Source organism: Cryptomeria japonica, chromosome 3, assembly GCF_030272615.1.
Source record: "Cryptomeria japonica chromosome 3, Sugi_1.0, whole genome shotgun sequence".
In the NCBI taxonomy this organism is placed as follows: domain Eukaryota; kingdom Viridiplantae; phylum Streptophyta; class Pinopsida; order Cupressales; family Cupressaceae; genus Cryptomeria; species Cryptomeria japonica.
This window is the reverse complement of record NC_081407.1, coordinates 764,472,214-764,492,159: the sequence shown is the minus strand read 5'-3', so window position 1 is coordinate 764,492,159 and position 19,946 is coordinate 764,472,214. Positions and strand designations below refer to the sequence as shown.

Below are 19,946 nucleotides of genomic sequence, written 5' to 3'. Positions count from 1 at the left end.
ACTCTCCTAACTTGGACCATTACAATAAAAAAAACAAAAATTAAAACTGCATGGGAGCAACAGTTCTGTTCCCAGGAATTAATAAGCAGACGCTAGGAAAATAAAATCAACGCCAAAGACGATTCAAACGACATTAATAAATGGTCGATCGAAAACAAAGTCAACTGCACAGATGCCCAAAAAAATCACTCAAGACTTTTATGTTAAGAAAAATACTATAGAATGCACGGGGCTACGTGAAAGTAGTTGGGCAGATAAGAAAGTTATCCTCAGTCGCAACTGTATCTTGTCTTCTGGATGCTTTAACAATATAATTTTTTCTAAAAACTTCACCCGTGACAACAGAAATTACGGAGCAGCTCGTCGCCGGTTCAGCAATTATACCCACTACAAATTTTGGATTGTGATGATACATATAAACAAGTATAATCTATGTTATCTGTGCTGATACGTTTTGCCGACTCAAGCAGACAGATTAATCTGAGCAGGTAAAACACATACATCTGATGGGACAGCAAGCTAGTGGCCACGTCGTCTTGTGCATTAGAAATTGCAATAGAACGTAAAGAAACACTATAAATAAGAAAGGCCACACTTCGATTTCTCAAATCTGGTTGTTTATTTGTAACGAGTTACCAATGCCGTCTGGTTGGAAAATAGTATGTTGTATCCTGCTGGGCATTATATTTTCATCGGCCCTTCTTGACCGTGCTAACTGTGATGAGGTAACCCAAGAAAAGTATGGGCCGGGTGGAGGTGGCGGTGGCGGTGGTGGACCAGGAGGAGGCTACGGTGATGGTGGGCCAGGCGGAGGCTATGGTGGTGGTGGAGGACGTGGTGATCCAGGAGGAGGCTATGGTGGTGGACAGGGTGGTGGTGGCCCAGGAGGAGGCTATGCTGGTGGAGGAGGTGGTGGTGGCGTAGGTGGAGGTTACGGTGGTGGTGGTCTAGGAGGAGGCTATGGTGGTGGTGGAGGGCATGGTGGTCAAGGTGGAGGCTATGGACCCGGTGGCGGCAGAATGGGTGGTCCAGGAGGAGGCTATGGTGGCGGTGGAGGACATGGTGGTCAAGGTGGAGGCGGAATGGGCGGTCCAGGAGGAGGTTATGGTGGTGGTGGTGGACGTGGTGGCCCTGGCGGTGGCGGGTATGGTGGTGGTGGTCCAGGCAACTGAAGAGCTCTATATGGATGGTAACAAGGGACTTGATCAATAATAGTTAGATATGCTACTTAGTATTATGTACGAATTATAATAAAGATGGCTTTGGTCACTAATTGCCCACTGTAATCACCTTTTTAAGAAAGTTTTATTTAGTAAATATGAATCCTACATATTGTTATCAGCCTTTATGTTGATATGGTGTCTCATTTTAATGGTCATCTAGTTTCAATGGTGCTCATCGTAGTACGGATTGCACATAATCTCATTTCATAGTTATATGGGACACATTTTCACTTTTTTAAAATAATAAATAATTATATCTCACCTAGCTTTATTTTCTCAATAATAAGTTAATTTATAATTTGTATCATTTAGCGCTTCTATTTAGAATCTCATTCTACTTTTTCAAAATAAATTAATATGTTTTCTTTAACTATTTAAAAGTATTTATGAACATGAGTAGAGAATTTATTATGAATAGGATCCATTACCCAATAACATTGGAACAATTCAACCCTTTATCAAACTCTTCCTTACTCCACTTGTAACAATACTTTTTATTTTGAAAAGAAAATGAAAAAAATAACAAGCAACTCTCATAAGTGATTTTATCAAAAATTACATAATCTTAATTTTGCAAAATATTTTCCTATTTTCACGTTCTCACAAGTAAACATTAAATACTAACAGAATAGAAAGCATGAAAGCAAGAGATTTATATAATTCTTTTCTACAAACACATGTACACATACTAAACATATAGAGAAAATTCAAGAGTTTAGAAACTACAGTGTCTCCTAGATTGTTTATGCAGATGTCCAATCAAATCTTGACATATTCTACTTGAGGGAGAGTATCATTGAGATGCTTTACTTCCAATGAGAGACTTGGCAGTCTCCCACACACCTTCCTTGCAAAAGCAACCCTACCCTTCGCAAGGGTGCAGACATAAGACTAGGGTTAATTGTCATATGAGCTTGGTGTTTAACAATTCGCACACCTCTAATTGGTCACATACTTTAGGCTCCTGCTAACTAGTATGACTGCTAACTAGATTAGGTATCCAATTCTGATGAACTGACCGACGCATGCAGAACAATGCGCCACCTTAGCCAAAGGATTTAGTTTTGTTACTATGCACTCATCCACCCCCCATCCTACTCAACTTCATACTTATTAACACTCATAATCCCAGTTTGATCTTGCTTTGGTTACTAGGTGGCATACATACATCCTGTAATTACATTCTGTACCAGCCAATGTAGATTAACACTAGAGCTATTTAAGAAAGTTTAACACATTTGGCTGTGTATGAACAGTTCAAATACAACTCTTCATATTTATATGTATCAAGAGGATATATAATTCTAAGATACTTCCATTGGTTTAGAATGAACACGTGCACTTTAATTCAGTCTAACTGACCCCTCAATGGTAACTGAAAGAATGAAACAATAGGTTTACAAAACCTACAGGTACCTTGCAAAATGGTTTAGGTTCACTACCTAGTGACCTTATCCTGGAAACTCAACCATGGTGTGCATTGAGTTAGTTAGACTTTAACTTTTTCTCCACAAGCTTATACATGTGCTACTTCTGCACTTTACTTAACTGAAGAAGTGAGGTCAAGAGTGATAATTTGATTCCAATTAAGTCTATGTAACTCTTTGCATGCCAGGGGTTTAATGTATATTCATTCCATGAGGATGAAAAACTACCACTACATGTTCTACACTTATTTCGTGAGCTTATAACTTAAGAACCTCAGGTAAATTATTTGCAATTACAGTTTTGGAATTAATTGCTTGCCAGTCACTTCTGTGTCACAGACTTTTGTTAAATAGATGGAAATGAGACTGCAAACTCGATATAAGACTACGCTAGTAATAAGTAAAACCCAAAAATAGTGGGTTAAGCTTCAGACTTCTGTTGAACAACCTCAATGGTACAAGATTTAACAATTGACACTCGTTCTTTATTCCTTCTGAAGATAACAAAAAGGGTGAATGAAGCTCAAGTATTGGTTAAGAACAAGCTTGGACTAATGTATTTGCAATTCCTTAAAGCCATAGATTATTTTCATAGCCTGTGACTAAGGCTACCTTGGAAGTACAAGGGTTTTCGGCTATTGAACGTGGCATCGCCATTTCAACTACTATATAACACAAACATAACAGCTTCGTATTACAGTAATCATTCCTTATGTTTGTCTTTGTTCTATTCAGTCAAGAACGTAAAGTTTAAATGATTATTGTACCGTCTTTGCAATTATACTGGGACAATTTCATTGTCATGAAGACTTAACCTGAATACTCTAATTTTCTATAAAAGACATTAAAGAGATTTACAGAAATGAGAATTACGAAATGCCTGTAATTAAAGGTAGTTAGTTGAAAGATGTAGGACTTTATCACTTATACCTTCGAGCTCTCTGGTTACGTACCGGTAGCTCTTCTTTTCTAGGAGTTTTTCCTAAGCCAAAAAAATAATACGTATTTCTTTCTTTTCCAATTCCAATACAATCGCTCCTTTCTCTATTAAGTCTCAGGCCCCAAGGTGGCAATCATTTCCATTAATTCTAGAAACGGTTATGTCAAATGCAACACTACAATTTGAGTTCACTTCATTTTGATTCAAGAAATCCATAGGTTGATCAATAGAATCCCATCACATATTATTCTCTTACTTTTCCAATTCACATTATGGCTTGATATCAATTGAATTTCATTAATAAGATCGTGGATTATGATGGTTGAATCTTATTAAGAATGTCGTTGATGATAAACGAATTACTATAATATTATTCATAGAAGTTCAGCTTAATTAACCGTATTCAAATTATCTCAAGGATTATAAATTTTGAATTTGTTAAATTACCCATTGGAACTGATATGTATATTTATATATATAGATATTAACTGCATATGTATATATATGCATCTCTCTCTATATATATAGATATATATTTCATAAATTAATTAATAAGTCGGTTGAGCACTAATATTCCATCAATCTCAAATCCATTAATTTATGTCAAATAAAATTATAAATTCATATCAAAAATATAAATTCAATATTAACGATTATAAATATAATGGAGACGGCCTTGGCATGACGAATTGGACTATACAAGGTCTTGATGCCCTAACAACATAAACATCGAATCAAACGAAGATTATTTTAGGGAAACAACAATAATCCCTAACTAGGTTACTTATCTCAATAGTTATGACATTGTGTCAATGACAATTTTGACCTCTTCACATGTTTGTGCCCCTCTCCCTAATGATACTCTCCCCCCTTCTCAAAGGGTGATAGAATTTTTTTGCATCCACTTAGATACACAAACCTTGTTAGACATAATATTAATAACATTCAAGTATCTTCATAATAAGGCATTAGCTCACTTAACTACTCAAATCAAAATTCATCCATTCCTTTTATATTCAACAAACTAATGTACTCATTAAGTTTGACATTTAATTATTACATCTCTAATATGCAACAAAACAAAATGAAATTGTTCATGAGAAAGAGGGATGTAACATATCCTCTCCCTTGTGAATCATCATCTACAATGATTAAGTATCAACATAACCTTAAAAAGAAAACTCATGTTTTAACTAGACAATATATTTTGTTTAAGATGTCAAAAATATTGAAAAGATGAGGAAAATTTTGACAAGTCTCATGATAGTCCTCCCAAATGGCACTGTCCTCTAAGTATTGGTCCCACTAGACCTTCCATTTCATGACTTCTCGATTGTACAAAAGTGGATCTTATGTACCTCAAGCACCTTTAGTGGTTCGATCTTGACCACCCCTAGATCCTACACTTGGAAGAGTTCTAGTCAATCATATGATTAAAGATTGATATATACTTCTTTAAATATGATACATGAAAAATGTTATGCAATCGAGAATGAGTTGGAGGTAGAGAAATCTTGCAAGAGAATGGATTGACAACTTATAGGACTTTAAAAGGTCACACATATCATGATTCGAGCTTAGAATGTTTCCCAAAATTGATGGAAAGGTTTTGTGGTTTGACCCTTAGGAGTACTTTCTCTCCTACCACAAACTATCTCAAAATTCTCTTTGCATTTGCATAGCTCTTGTACCAATCATTAGCTTCTACTAACCTTGTTTTGAGCAACTTAAATTGTTCCTCCATTTTCAAGAGCATCTCAAAACCAAGGCTTATCCTATCTTCTAGCTTATCTCAATTGATAGGAGTTTGTCAACTCCTTACATACAATCCCTCAAATTGCACCATCTTAATGGATGACTAATAAGGGTTATTATATGAAAATTTTACTAAAGGTAGGTAATCCTCCCACATATACTACTAATCTATGTAGTACATTCTTAAAAGATCTTCTAGGACCCGATTTAATGTTTTTGTTTGGCCATTTTTTTCTGGGTGATAAGATGAAGTCATGTTCAACTGAGTCCTAAGGACATAGACAAGGTTTGCCAGAACCTTGGTTTCATCTTGGCATCTCTGTAAAATATAATCTTTTCTAGCACCCCATGCAATCAAAAAATTTCTTGCACAAATTTTCTAGCAATAATAAGTGCCCCATCTATTAAATTTTTTGGTATGAATTGGACTTCTTTGGTGATCCTATCCACTGCTACCAATATGGCATTATGTTTATTTCTGGACATAGGTAGACATTGAAAAAAATCCATGCTAATGATCTATCATTTCCAATTTGAAATGGCATTAGGTTGCAGTAGTCCTATTGAATGTTGGTGTTTTGCCTTCATCCTCTAGCATTTGAAGTAGTTTTCCAGAAATTCGCAGCATCCTTCTTCATTCCCATCAGAAAGTAAAGAGTTGTAGCATATACTAATAGCTTGGTAACCCATAGATGACTTGAATATGGTGTTGAATGCATCTCTTTCCAAACCAATTTTCTTAGTTTTATAGATTCAATCATGTAAATATGACTTTAGTAACTCAAAAGACCATGTGACTCAAAAATGAACCCTTCATACCTCAAATCCTAAGGATTAGCCTGAAGGGGTTCCTTAATTTGTTGGTAATATTCATCTCTTACTAACTATTGTAAAAATCAAGCCCTAAAATCAGTGCATAAGAAAACCATGGGAGATATATGCATTCTACAACTTAGGATATTTGTCACCCAATTTTCTTTCCTTTTTATATAGCTGATTTCAAAGTTGTTGAAAAATAATTTCAACCACTTTCTTTAGTGGGCATTTACATTAGGTTGAGTAAAAATATATCTTAACCCTTGATGATCTAATCTAGGTTTTAAGGGCTTGCCTAATAGATAGGATCACCACATCTAAAGAGTTTATACAATTGTTGCAAAGTTGAGATCATGGGGTGAATAGTTTTTCTTGTAATTTTTCAACTTTATTGATTCATAAGAAATTACTTGCCTATATTGCATGAGAACCACTCCAAATCCTTCTTTGGAAACATTTATAACTACAACGAAGCATCCTTCTAGATCTAATACTTTCAGGATAGTTGTGGTTGTCAATATTTTCTTAAGGTGCTTGAAGGCCTAGTACCAAAAAGAGATAGAAGCAAGACCCACTCAACCCATGGTCTTGCAAGAATGAGAATAAGGAACTGGAGCTGCAATGCTAGAAAAGATAGCCAACCTATCAAGTCAAAGGGACTTTGACATGATCCTAATCATTTTTAGAAAGGGAATCAATGACCGAGATCTAAAATTGTAGCTTATCTACCAATTCAATTAATTTCTCACATGATTAAAACTTGAATTAAAACACGACTACAACCTGATAGTTTTGATACTAAATGTAAGTACAGATTCAATTGCCAACAAGATGAGAGGGGGGGGTGAATCATACAAACTTAACTTCTATAAAAACATCAGATTCAACCTCGGTAACATATACTTCAATAATATAACCAAAACTGTTAAACATGCAAACTCAAAAGCATATAAACATCATAAACCTCATAACACCAGATTTAACGTGGAAACCCAAATAGGGAAAAACCATTGTGGGATTTTGGGCCCACTAAGAAATATACTCTTCTAGAGTATGCTCAGTTAAAAGCAAATCCTGTTAAAGATTACAAACACATTTCTAGATGTGACTCGGTTAAGGGATTTCCCTCAGATTTGTTAGGATCTTCACCTTGTTAGAAGTGACCTTGTTAAAGGATTTCAAACACTCAATCAGAATGTCACCTTGCTAGAGGGTTTTACAAATAAGACTGTTAAGTCCACTCGGTTAAGATATTTTCTGTCACTTTCATATGATAACAGTCTTAAAATCTATCTGCAACTTCACATCTAAAATGCTAAAGTAGATTCTTATTTGTTCAATACAATCTAGACATATAACTAATCTTGTCCATTTGTTGGGCTTCTATACTTTGTTATTCAAACAGGTCTTCAAGCTTCAATGCTTGGTAATCATTATGTAGCATCCCTGTGCATACACTTGCCCACATACATTGTTTATCAACAGTTTCCTATTTATAAACAATTAGCTAACCGTAAGTAATCTCCTTGGTAACATTTCCCATGATCAATCATAGCCATCAAATCTTCAATCTTGTCCAGGTTCAATGCATCTTTCGATCTGAAAACGTTTTACCCTGCATATGAACTTGCATATATTTCTTGGAACTTGTGCTAGGGTATTGCGGTTCAATCTGCTTTGTAGATCTTCATGCTGATCTTCCTTTGCCATAGATTCATTAACAAACTATATTTACGACATACCAATCATTTAATCAGTTCCATCTCATCAACTTCCTTCATTAAATAAGACATGTAACCATTTAATGCATTCTGTTATAGCTTAGTTACAACTCAGTTATAACTCAATAAATACTAAAATTCACTCGGTAGACATTTTGCCTTCATTAACCGATAGCGATAACCTTAGGGTTTACCGACTAGGTTCCTTAAGGTTTATCGAATAGGTTCTTTGCTTGGTAACATAGTATAGTATTAACCTTACAATTTACAACATATGTACAATGTTAAAACAATCTAAACATCATGATCTCATCATTGTCTGACTCAGTAATAGTTGCCCATTGAATACCTTATTCATCCTCTTATTCATCATAATCTTTCTTGTGTCTTTTACCGACATCTTTATATTCTTCAAATCATACTTCTCAAGATATGGCAACATCATACTGAATTAGAAAATCAATTTCTTGACATCAATGACAAAATAATAATATCAAGACAGTAAACATCCTTAATCAGTTATATCCATAATTATCAACAACCTTCTCAATATCCTTATTGAAATGTCAACAATCTTTCATTGTTTGTTATAATGCTATATTGCCAACAATCTCCCCCTTTGGCATTGATGGCAAAACCAATTGATTTGACCTTAAAAGATTCGGGTTGCTATGATTCTAAAATGCTGAAATGCTCTCTTGTTGTCATCAAACTTCTCCCCCATACTTTAGACTTCCCGTATTGTCTTCAATCTTCTCTCCTTTCTCATTTTTCTCCCCCTTTGACAACAATGCCAAAAAGCAAAGAACTAAAACATAATTTCTTCTTGTATGAAGTGAATTCCTGCTATAATGTGTCAATTCAGTCTCAGTCAGAGCATTTTGTCTTCAATTCCTATATTATTTCCTGTATTCCTGTATTATTTCCTGTACACCTTTAGAAAACATCCTAAAGTGTGTAATGCAGCATCAACTCCTAAAAGATATTCGATAGAGTCATCGGATTGATGCTTTCACCGAACTCGGTCAGTGAGTAGAAGATAGGGGTAGGATGTCTAACTTACTTCTGAGATATTCAAAAGTGTCCCTTGGTAGTGGCTTGGTGAAGATATCTGATATTTGTTCCTTTGTTCTAACATACTCCAACACCACTTTCTTCTCTTGAGCTTCTTCTCTAAGATAATGATATTTGAAAGAGATGTGCTTTGTCTTAGAGTTCATAACAGGATTCTTTGAAATATTAATGGCACTAGTATTGTCATAGATATAGTTACTAGCTCGGTAACTTTCTCATTTATACCTTCCAACAGTTGTTTGATCCATGCAATGTTGGTACAATTCAATGTTGCTTCAACATATTCGGCTTCTGCTATTGACTGTGAAACACATCCTTGTTTCTTGCTAAGCCAACTCACTAGTCTTTCTCCTAAAAAGAAAGCTCCTTCACTTGTGCTTTTTTTTTCATCAATGTTGCCTACCCAATCAGCATTAGTATAAACTTTTAAATCAAAATCATTTCCTTTCTGATATACTAAGCCATAATCTTCAGTGCCTTTCAAGTATCTAAAAATTCTTTTGATTGTTGTCATGTGTGTTTCCTTAGGATTTGCAGAGAATCTTGCAACTATACCTACTGCATGTGCTATGTCTAGTTTGTTGTGAACAACATATTGTAGCTTTCCAATCATGGATTAGTAAAGTGTCTCATCAACAGATGCAGATTCATCATTCTTTGATAATTTATAGTTGGTAGTCATAGGAGTACTTACTGGTTTTGAATCCTCCATTCCAAATTTCTTCAAGATTTCCTTTATGTACTTGGATTGAGTAATGAAAATCTCATTTTTCATTTGCAGTATCTGTAAACCTATAAAATACTTTATCTCACCAATTAATGCCATCTCAAATTCTTTGCTCATTTCATTTCCAAAGTTCTTGCATAAAGAGTCATTTCCACAAAATATAATATCATCAACAAATATGGCTAAGATCAGTATTCCATTTTTATCCTTCTTCATGTATATATTGATGTTCTCACTTGTCCTTATAAAACCAATCTTAATCAAATAAGAGTGCAATCTTTCATACCATGCTCTAGGTGCTTGTTTCAAACCATATAAAGTTTTGTTCAATTTACATACCTGATCTTTATTCTTGTCTTCAACAAATCCTTCAGGTTGTTCAATAAAAACTTCTTCTTCTAATATTCCGTTTAGAAATGCAGATTTGACATCCATTTGATATACCTTGAAATTTTTGAAAGCAGCATATGCCAACAATGTTCTTACTCCTTCAAGTCTAGCAACAGGTGCAAAAGTTTCACCATAATCAATTCCTTCTTCTTGAGCATAAGCTTTGCAAACTAGTCTTGTTTTGTTTCGAATGACCTCTCCTTTTTCATTTAGCTTGTTTCTGAAAATCCACTTTGTACCGATTACATTTTTGTCCTTCGGTCTTGGGATTAGTGTCCATGCGTCATTCTTCTTGATTTGATCAATCTCTTCTGTCATAGCATTTATCTAATCTTCACTGTTAAATGCCTCTTTCACTATTCTTGGTTCAAATTCAAATATCAAACATGTGTTTTGTCTCAGTTTGTTCCTTGTCATCACTGGATCATCCTTATCTCCTATAATCTGACTTGGTGCATGATGTCTACTGACATACTTGGCTAATACAAGCTCGGTAGGCTCTGTATGATCTTCTTCATCACTCGATAACTGGATATTCTCTTCATTTTCCTCAACAATCTTCTTGGTAAGACTTGTCAATTGAACATAGACAAATTCGTCATAGTCTTCTAGTTCCTTGGAATTTCCTTCATCATTTCTTTCTGCAAATTCATCAATTTTCACATTTGCACTTTCTACTATTTTGTTAGATGATTTGATCAGACATTGAAATGCTTTGCTTCTAGAGGAATAACCTAGAAATGTTCCTTCTTCACTCTTCTGATCAAACTTGTCATTTCTATCATCTTTGTGAACATAGCATCTACTTCCAAAGATTTTAAAATAATTTACATTAGGTTTCTTATCATACCAGATTTTGTATGGTGTCTTCAAAGTACCTTTCTTCAACTGTACTCAGTTTAGGGTGTAAACTGCTATGCTTATTGCTTCTCTCCAAAATGTTTATGGCACTTTCTTTTTAATCATTAGTGTTCTAGCACAATCCACAATAGATTTGTTTCTTCTCTCTGCTCTTCCATTCTGCTGTGGAGTTCTTGGTGAAGAGACTTGTCTTTTAATACCATGATCATTGCAAAATAAGTTGAATTCATCAGATGTGAACTCTCCTCCTCTATCTGATCTAAGACATTTCAGTTGTCTTCCTGTTTCATTTTCAACTCTTGCCTTGTACCATTTAAACATTTGAAAAGCTTCTGATTTATCTTTTAAAAATATTACTGACATCATCCTTGAATAGTCATCCACAAATAATATGAAATATTTATCACCATAATAACTTTGAACTTTCATAGGACCACAAAGATCAGTGTGCACAAGAGCTAAAATTCCCTTAGAAGTGTAAGACTTACTTGTAAAGCTTGATCTTGACATCTTACCCATCTGGCATCCTTGGCACATAACATTCTCAGGTTTTTCAAGACTCAGTAGACCTCTTACTCGGTGCTTCTTGCTTATTTTGATCAAATTATCAAAATTTACATGACAAAACCTTTTATGCCATAACCAAGTATCATCTATCTTTGAATACAAACACTTGTTAAGAGTTGAGTCAAGGTGAAATGTATTACCTTTTGTTTGTGTCCAGGTAGTAGCTAACTTTCCATTCTTGTCATGAACTTTGACAATTCCTTTCTGAAATTCTATTCGGTAACCTATGTTGTTTAGCTATGCTACACTCAACAAATTGTATTTCAAACGTTCAACCCAATAAACATCAGTGCATCTTGCATTGTCAAGAAGTGTTATAGATCCTTTACCTTTCACCGGACATGGTGCATCATTACCAAATCTAACATAGCCTCCATCATAATCTTCTAATATAACAAACTTGTGTTTATCTCCTGTCATATGATGTGAACATCCACTATCTATGATCCAAGAATCATTAGTTTTTATGTGAGATATTAGGGCTTTTTCTTCATACCTTTCTTCATCTGATCCATGTTTGATAGCCACATAAACTACTTCCTCTGTATCAGTTTCATCTGATTTATCATCATTGGATTCCTCATCGGCTATTAAGCATGTCTTTCTATCTCTTCTTTTGAAGTCTCGGTGTCCTCTGTAATGATTATCTTTTTGTCTGTCATCTCGGTAATCTCTCTTTTCAGTAGAATCTTTGTCAGGATAGTTAGAAGCCATATGTCCTATCTTATCACAATTGAAACATTTCAAAGGTAGTTTTCCTTTGTACTTACCTTTGCCTGTTGGTAACCTTTTGGCTAATAGTGCTTCAAACTCTTCTTGCTTTCTGATGTTCCTCATACAATTTGTGTACTTCTTCCATGTTCTTATGAAATCTTTCACTTGCTCCACTATGATCTCCTTCAGAGTACTTATACTTTCTTTCATTGAAATCATTAGATTCATCAAGATGAAAAGAGCTAAATGTAGATTCAACTTTATTTATCGAAGATCCACTATTATCAAAGTTACTTAATTCAAATGCATGTAGCTTGCCAATAGTAGCATCTAAAGAAACTGGCATATTAGGTACAAACCTCAATTCATTGATTATAGAGACTCGGATTGCATAAGCTGGTAGAAGGGTTCTTAAGGACTTACTTGTTATATCCTTTTCTTCAATAGTTCCACCTGCTCCTTTGATTTGATTGACAATCTCCTTTAGTATTGTATTGTACTTAGTTATGTTCTCACCTTCATTCATCCTCATGGATTCAAGTTGTCCTCTTAGACTATCTACTTTTTCTCTTTGGACATGTTCATCTCCTCCATACACTGATATGAGCTTATCTCGCATTGCCTTTGCATCATTGCAGCCTTCTAGATCATTAAACTCTGAGTCGGTCAATGCAGATGTTATTTCAATCATTGCTTGAATATGTTCTTGCTTTACCTTTATCTCTTCCATAGTCAATGGATAGGTGCTCGGTGTAACAAAATCATTCTCCAGATAGTATACAACATATTCTCCAACTCTTGATAGATGTAGCTTCATCCTTTTCTACCATGTAGAGAAACTTGACTTGTTCAGCTTCAGTGCATCCCTCTTATAAATCTTTGGATCTTTAACTCAAGTGCCTTTAAACTTTTCTTCTAGAGTCCAAGGCTCTAATACCAATTAATAGTTTTGATACTAAATGTAAGTAAAGATTCAATAGCCAACAAGATGAGAGGGGGGGGGTGAATCATACAAACTTAATCTCCTATAAAAACATCAGATTCAACATCGGTAACATATACTTCAATAATATAACCAAAACTGTTAAACATGCAAACTCAAAATCATATAAACATCATAAACCTCATAACACCAGATTTAACGTGGAAACCCAAATAGGGAAAAACCACTGTGGGATTTCGGACCCACTAAGAAATATACTCTTCTAGAGTATGTTTGGTTAAAAGCAAATCCTGTTAAAGATTACAAACACATTGCTAGATGTGACCCGGTTAAGGGATTTCCCTCAGATCTGTTAGGATCTTCACCTTGTTAGAAGTGACCTTGTTAAAGGATTTCAAACACTCAATCAAAATGTCACCTTGCTAGAGGGTTTTACAAATAAGACTGTTAAGTCCACTCGGTTAAGAGATTTTATGTCACTTTCACAAGATAAGAATAGTAAAATCTATCTGCAACTTCACATCTAAAATGCTAAAGTAGATTCTTATTTCTTCAATAGAATCTAGACATAGAACTAATCTTGTCCATCTGTTAGGCTTCTATACTCTGTTATTCAAACAGGTCTTCAAGCTTCAGTGCTCGGTAATCATTATGTAGTATCCTTGTGCATACTCTTTCCCGCATACATTGTTTATCAACAGTTTCCTATTTATAAACAATTAGCTAACCACTTAATCTCCTTGATCACATTTCCCATGATCAATCATAGCCATCAGATCTTCAATCTTGTCTAGGTTCAATGCATCTTTTGATCTAAAAATGTTTTACCCTGCCTAGGAACTTTCATATATTTCTTGGAACTTGTGCTAGGGTATTGTGGTTCAATCTGCACTATAGATCTTCATGCTGATCTTCCTTTGCCATAGATTCATTAACAAACTATATTTACGGCATACCAATCATTTAATCAGTTCCAGCTCAGCAGCTTCCTTCATTAAATAACGCATGTAACCATTTAATGCATTATGTTATAGCTCGGTTACAACTCGGTTATAACTCGGTAAATACTAAAATTCACTCGGTAGACATTCTGCCTTCATTAACCGATAGCGATAATCTTAGGGTTTACCGACTAGATTCCTTAGGGTTTACTGACTAGGTTCTTTGCTTGGTAACATAGTATATTATTAACCTTACAATTTACAACATATGTATGATGTTAAAACAATCTAAACATCATGATCTCATCATTGTCTGACTCAGTAATAGTTGCCCATTGAATACCTTATTCATCCTCTTATTCATCATAATCTTTCCTGTGTCTTTTACCGACATCTTTATATTCTTCAAATCATACTTCTCAAGATATGGGAACATCATACTGAATTAGAAAATCAATTTCTTGACATCAATGACAAAATAATAATATCAAGACAGTAAACATCCTTAATTAGTTATATCCATAATCATCAACAATCTTCTCAATATCCTTATTGAAATGTCAACAATCTTTCATTTTTTGTTATAATGCTATATTGCCAACACAACCAACTTGCAATATAGCCAAATAAATGCTCAATTTGCCAAAGTGTTTCTTATTTTGCATACGAAATCAAATTCCAAGAGCTCTATGCTGAAGAAGGTAATTAAGATGATTCCTTACACTCATCTAGGGTTTTATTAAATGCATAAAAATAGTAATCCCTTTGTTCTATTCTGTAGGTGAATTCAAGGTGAATTAAATTACTATTTATGCTAGAAACATTAGTTGAATATTCTCAGAGTTTATTAGGAGAAAGAAAAAACTCTAGGTAATCTCAGTTGGCCATATCTATTCAAAATACCTAAGGACAATTAAGTTTTGGATTGGAAAGAAAAAAGGAGACCACTTTAGAAGTGAATTTTAGATATTGCACCAAACTTAGATGACAAGGGCCATAAGAAAATTTTTAGAGAATAATTTCTCTAGAAACATACTGAAACATCATTTCATATCTTCTTATTAGCACAATGTGAACCTATAGATAATTTTGCATCATAATTTCAAGAGAACAAAAATGTAAACCACCACTTACACATAAACTGAGCTTATCCAAAATCTAGATCACCAATAATAGCCGGGACAATATGAAATTGACAAAGATTTAACATCAATGAAAACAATGTCATCCATATGTGTAGCAATCTCCCCCTTTTTCATTGATGGAAAAAAAATTCTCTCTCTCTCTCTCTCTCTCTCTCTCTCTCTCTCTCTCTCTCTCTCTCTCTCTCTCTCTCTCTCTCTAACACCATTTCTCCCCCTTTAATAACAATGACAAAGGGTAAACACCTTAATTTAAGTAAAAACCTACAAAACCAAAATTGCAACCTTCTTCAATAGAATAATTACGAAAAATTTGAGAAAAGAGAAATTCAAATAAAAAATTTCTAGGTCAGATGTCCTTGTATTGATTCTTCAAACCAATAACTGATGAGTTCTAGGCACACATAGTAGCAGATAGGATCCTATTTTGAGTTTCATAGTGAGCACATAAATTAACTGCAACATCAAAGATATCAGCATCAAACACACTTTGTTCAACTTTTCTTGCATCAACCAACAGTTTGAGAAACAAGGACAACCACAATTCCATGGCATCTTTAAGTCCACAAAATAATTTCACATAGTTTTCTCTTTGCTTCCATATCAAAGTGAACTAGGAATGAAGATCCCAAGCCTTGACTCTCATGACACTGTTTGCATCTTTGTAAATATTAAAGGACATGGATAACAAGCTATAAGTCGAGACTCAATAGATTCTATATCATTTTTGAATTGCTTCATAGCCATAGGCCACCTTAGACAATATCTGTATTGCTGAGATGCAATGTCCAAAATCATCCTAAAATTAATCAAAGTTAATTTGAGATCATGGTGTACCTTTAGGAACCTTTCATTTATCTTCTCCAATACATTACCTTCAGTGAAAGGTTCACTAGATTCACTTTCTTCTCAAACGACTGTGGCAATCATTTCAATAAAAAAATTTATTAACACCTATGGGAGAACATCAACAACTTTCAAAGGAACAATATTTTCTAAGAGAAAATACGTAGCACAAGCATACTCAGTAGTGTCTTGATCATAGGACAGATCAGTGAGATACAACTCACCAACTCTTTTCAAACCATCAGGCTTTGAGAGCATCTCAATAATTCTATTTTCATCAAATATACCTTCAGGGGAGGCAATCATCAACTTCGTAACTGAAGCTCACTCTTCTGCACATTATACTTCTCCAAATCTTCGTCATCACTCTCTACTGTAACAAATTTTGTAGATCTCTTTTTAATTCTTTTACCTTTTGACACTTTGGAGGGAGAAGCAGATTCTTCATCAGATGATCTTTTTATTTTCTTTCCTTTCAACACTAATGCAATTTTTCTATGTCTTCTTCCACCACACTCACCCATAATATCTTCAAAAGTTCCAAATCTTCTTTCATTCACATCCTTAGGCATCTTAAGGAAAAAATTTGTAATGTCCATACACTTATCTTTTGATACCTCATAAGGAGGCTTGTCAAACCATGAAGTTCTACCTAAATAACAACCTCAATAAAACAACTATCTTTATTTACTGGGAAAGTAATGTCCTCTTTGTACCACTCAACAATATTTGGAGGATTTCTTTCCTCAAAATCAACTCTTTCTCAATATCCAAAAAGAATTTATCATAGGCACTATCAAAATCATTCAAGCTATATCTAAATATCCTTTTATCTGAATACAAATCAAAAAATCTCTTCTCCAAGCTATATTGTTCATTCTAGGTAAAGTATTAATAAAGTGAATAACTAAACATGCAATGAGTGATCCATACTAGAAGGGATATAAGTCAATCTTTGTCAGTCAAAGACTATCCAACAATTGGCGCCTCAACAATTTGCACAAATCATAGTCAACATTCTCCTTTACCATCTTATAAGCCACATACACAATAGTAGAGGAAGTCAAACCTTCCCAATTTCTATAGTACACTTTGTATGAAATACTCATGTTTGCATATTTGACACTTAGTTCATCAGTAGTGTCAATTCATAGGGCTCTTTTATCATACACAACACTAGTTAACTTGTTCGCTTCATCATTCTTGACGGACTTGAAAGTGGGTGTGGTTTCGAACAAACATAAGCCAGTTAAGTCATTTAGGGACAATTTTTAAACTTGATATGTTTGATGTTAGAGTAATCTTTTATTAGCTAATAATTATTTATTTAATTATTAGTCTAATATACTCTATGCTTAAGCTAAACTTAGGAATCTTATAATTCTTTAGGGTTTTCACCTTTAGGGTTCCGAGTATCCTCTTATAAGGATTCTCTCTTTATATTTTCATAAAAACTGTAATTATTGAATTGCATTCTTGTTGCACAATCAATATGACTCTGCTTTTTGGTTTTTCCTCAACTCCAATATGGTATTAGTGCTCTAGATCTGCATGCCCTTGTTCTCTTCATGAGAGATTTTGGGCCTTGTTCTTCAGATCTATGTATTCGAGGGTTTGTGCAGTTGCTTTTTTCCATTTTTGGGGGTAGCTGATTTTTTAGTACATTTTGGTGCCGAAAGGACCTCACGGTTGGATTCAAGAGGTCGTTTCCATGAATTTTGATATAAAATTTAATATATTTTGGTGTCAGGTGTTTGAGAGGCAAAAAATAATTTAGGCCCCAGACCCTACGACCTCAGGCACACAGATCAAGAAAATAAATTGGGTAGTTTTATGACTTGACTAGGCCGAATTGGTCATAAGAGCCACCGGCGGTCTGTAACCCACCGGGGCCAGCCTGGCGATTTACCCGATGTTCCTAACACCGTCGGCTCCCATGGTGGTCACCGTAACCTGCCAGTTACCATGATGATCACAGCCGCCACCGCCTACCAGGAGCTGCCTGCTAGGATCTATCGCTGCCGCCTGCCGCCAACGCTCCACTGCCTAACCATCGCCCAACCACGCGACCCCGCCGCCACCTGGAACCCGTTGGCCACCTACACTGCCCAACCATAGTTTGCAACCAAAGATCTTTAAACTATCGGTTGCTCGGCCCCAAAGCCCCTAACAGCTGCTCTATTTCCTGCCACCTGCTCCTCCCAGCCATCACTTGATTGCCACCTAGACACCACCTCCCTTCCACCAGCAAGGGGGATTTTTTTTCTTGAAGGGGTTTTTGGTAGGCTATTGGTTATTTTTCGATAACTTGGGCAAACGGAGTCATTTTTTGCAAAACCTTATATCGTCAGAAAGCTCTTTTTGAGCTCTATCCAGATCTGGTGGTTTAACTTTTTTATTTTTCATTTTTGATGGTATTTTTTTCTATCAAAGATAGAAGTTCATTTTTACACTCGGGGATACTAACTTGAGGATCCGAACTCTATTTTTCAAAAACTTTATATCGTTGGGAAGATTGTTCTGTATTCTTTCCATTAATGAGTTTTCTTTCCAGATTCTGCTCCAAGTATTTTTTATTCAATTTTTTTCTTTTCAGCACTCTGATGAATATCTTGGATGTTTCAGGTCCTTGGATCTCTTTCTTTGAGTAGGATGTCTCGTCTTTGGTTGTTCTTTCTATTTGTAGTCTTCTGTCTCTTTTGATAATTGTAGCATTTTATTTATGAAAACACACTAAGATAAAGTACCACCATGCATTGTATACTTGGGATCTTGCACATCTTGTGTCTTATTGTACATGGACTACTTATAGAGTGCCATGGGGGGGTTGATTTTTACCTTTCTTTGTCATCTACCTTTGTGAAGTGAGTGTTCCTTCCATAATATTAGCCTCACGATGTGTGTCAAGTGAGTGTTCCTTCCACGATACTATGTACTTTCTCTGTATCTTCGATGTTTTTGGTTCTTTGTCATGCAGTTCTTGTTGGCCATTCTTTTCAGTGTGCCTATCCCTCTCCCTTTTCACCGTTATGGGGAGTTTTGTCTTGTTGTTCTAATGCTTTGTTGGTTTGATTGATGAGCTCTTCAGGCTTTGGTGTTTCATGCCATCTATATCTTCGAGTTCAGTTGTTTGCCTTTGTTTCCCATCTGATTTGAGTAGTATCATTTGAAGGCACTCATGTAGATTACAGTCTTCTCTACCTAGTCATGTTCTATTTCAATGGAGGTTCTTGAGATCAGTAGTTACTCCTCGACAGTGTTTGCAGCTATTTCATGCTTCAGTGGTGTTCTTCATGCTTTTTTCTTGTTCCTATCTTCTAGAACACTCTTGTTTGGAGTCTTCTCAATCCTTCACTTGAGCTTTTATCTCTTCTTGGACAGGATTTTTGTTCCCAAAATGTTTTCTCCTCTTTGTCCACTTTACAAAGATTTTGTTGTACTTGGGTACCTCATCAGGCCTAGTTATCGAGACCCATTGTTTCTTTCCTGTATTTTTTTAGTCCTTAGTTGTCTTTTAGCTACTCCCTAAGTTCATCTTAGGGGGGGTGTTAGAGTAATCTTTTATTAGCTAATAATTATTTATTTAATCATTAGTCTAATATACTCTATGCTTAAGCTAAACTTAGGAATCTTATATTCCTTTAGGGTTTTCACCTTTAGGATTTCGAGTATCCTCTTATAAGGATTCTCTCTTTGTATTTTCATAACAACTGTAATTATTGAATTGCATTCTTGTTGCACAATCAATATGACTCCTCTTTTCTGGATCTCTGAATTCTAGCTCACATAGCTTTTTTGCTTCTCTCCTTCTGTGACAGGTTTGCATGCAGGTGATCTTTGGGAGCTATAGAGATGATTT

The 19,946-nt window shown here is 35.1% G+C and overlaps 1 protein-coding gene across 1 annotated transcript; it reads left to right on the top strand.

The window, feature by feature from the left end:
- The first annotated feature begins 638 nt into the window (after nt 1–638).
- On the top strand, nt 639–18,205 carry LOC131874364 (glycine-rich protein 23-like). Its single transcript, XM_059217703.1, has 2 exons — nt 639–1,164; nt 17,934–18,205. Exons 1-2 carry the CDS (start codon nt 639–641, stop codon nt 18,203–18,205), a joined length of 798 nt encoding a protein of 265 aa, XP_059073686.1.
- Nucleotides 18,206–19,946: the final 1,741 nt, after the last annotated feature.

Bases quoted from the DNA above. Each gene is read 5' to 3' on its own strand.
- LOC131874364 (XM_059217703.1), top strand. From the start codon at position 639: ATGCCGTCTGGTTGGAAAATAGTATGTTGTATCCTGCTGGGCATTATA. The intron at 1,165-17,933 runs GCAACTGAAGAG...TGACTTGACTAG, and splicing joins GTATGGTGGTGGTGGTCCAG to GCCGAATTGGTCATAAGAGC.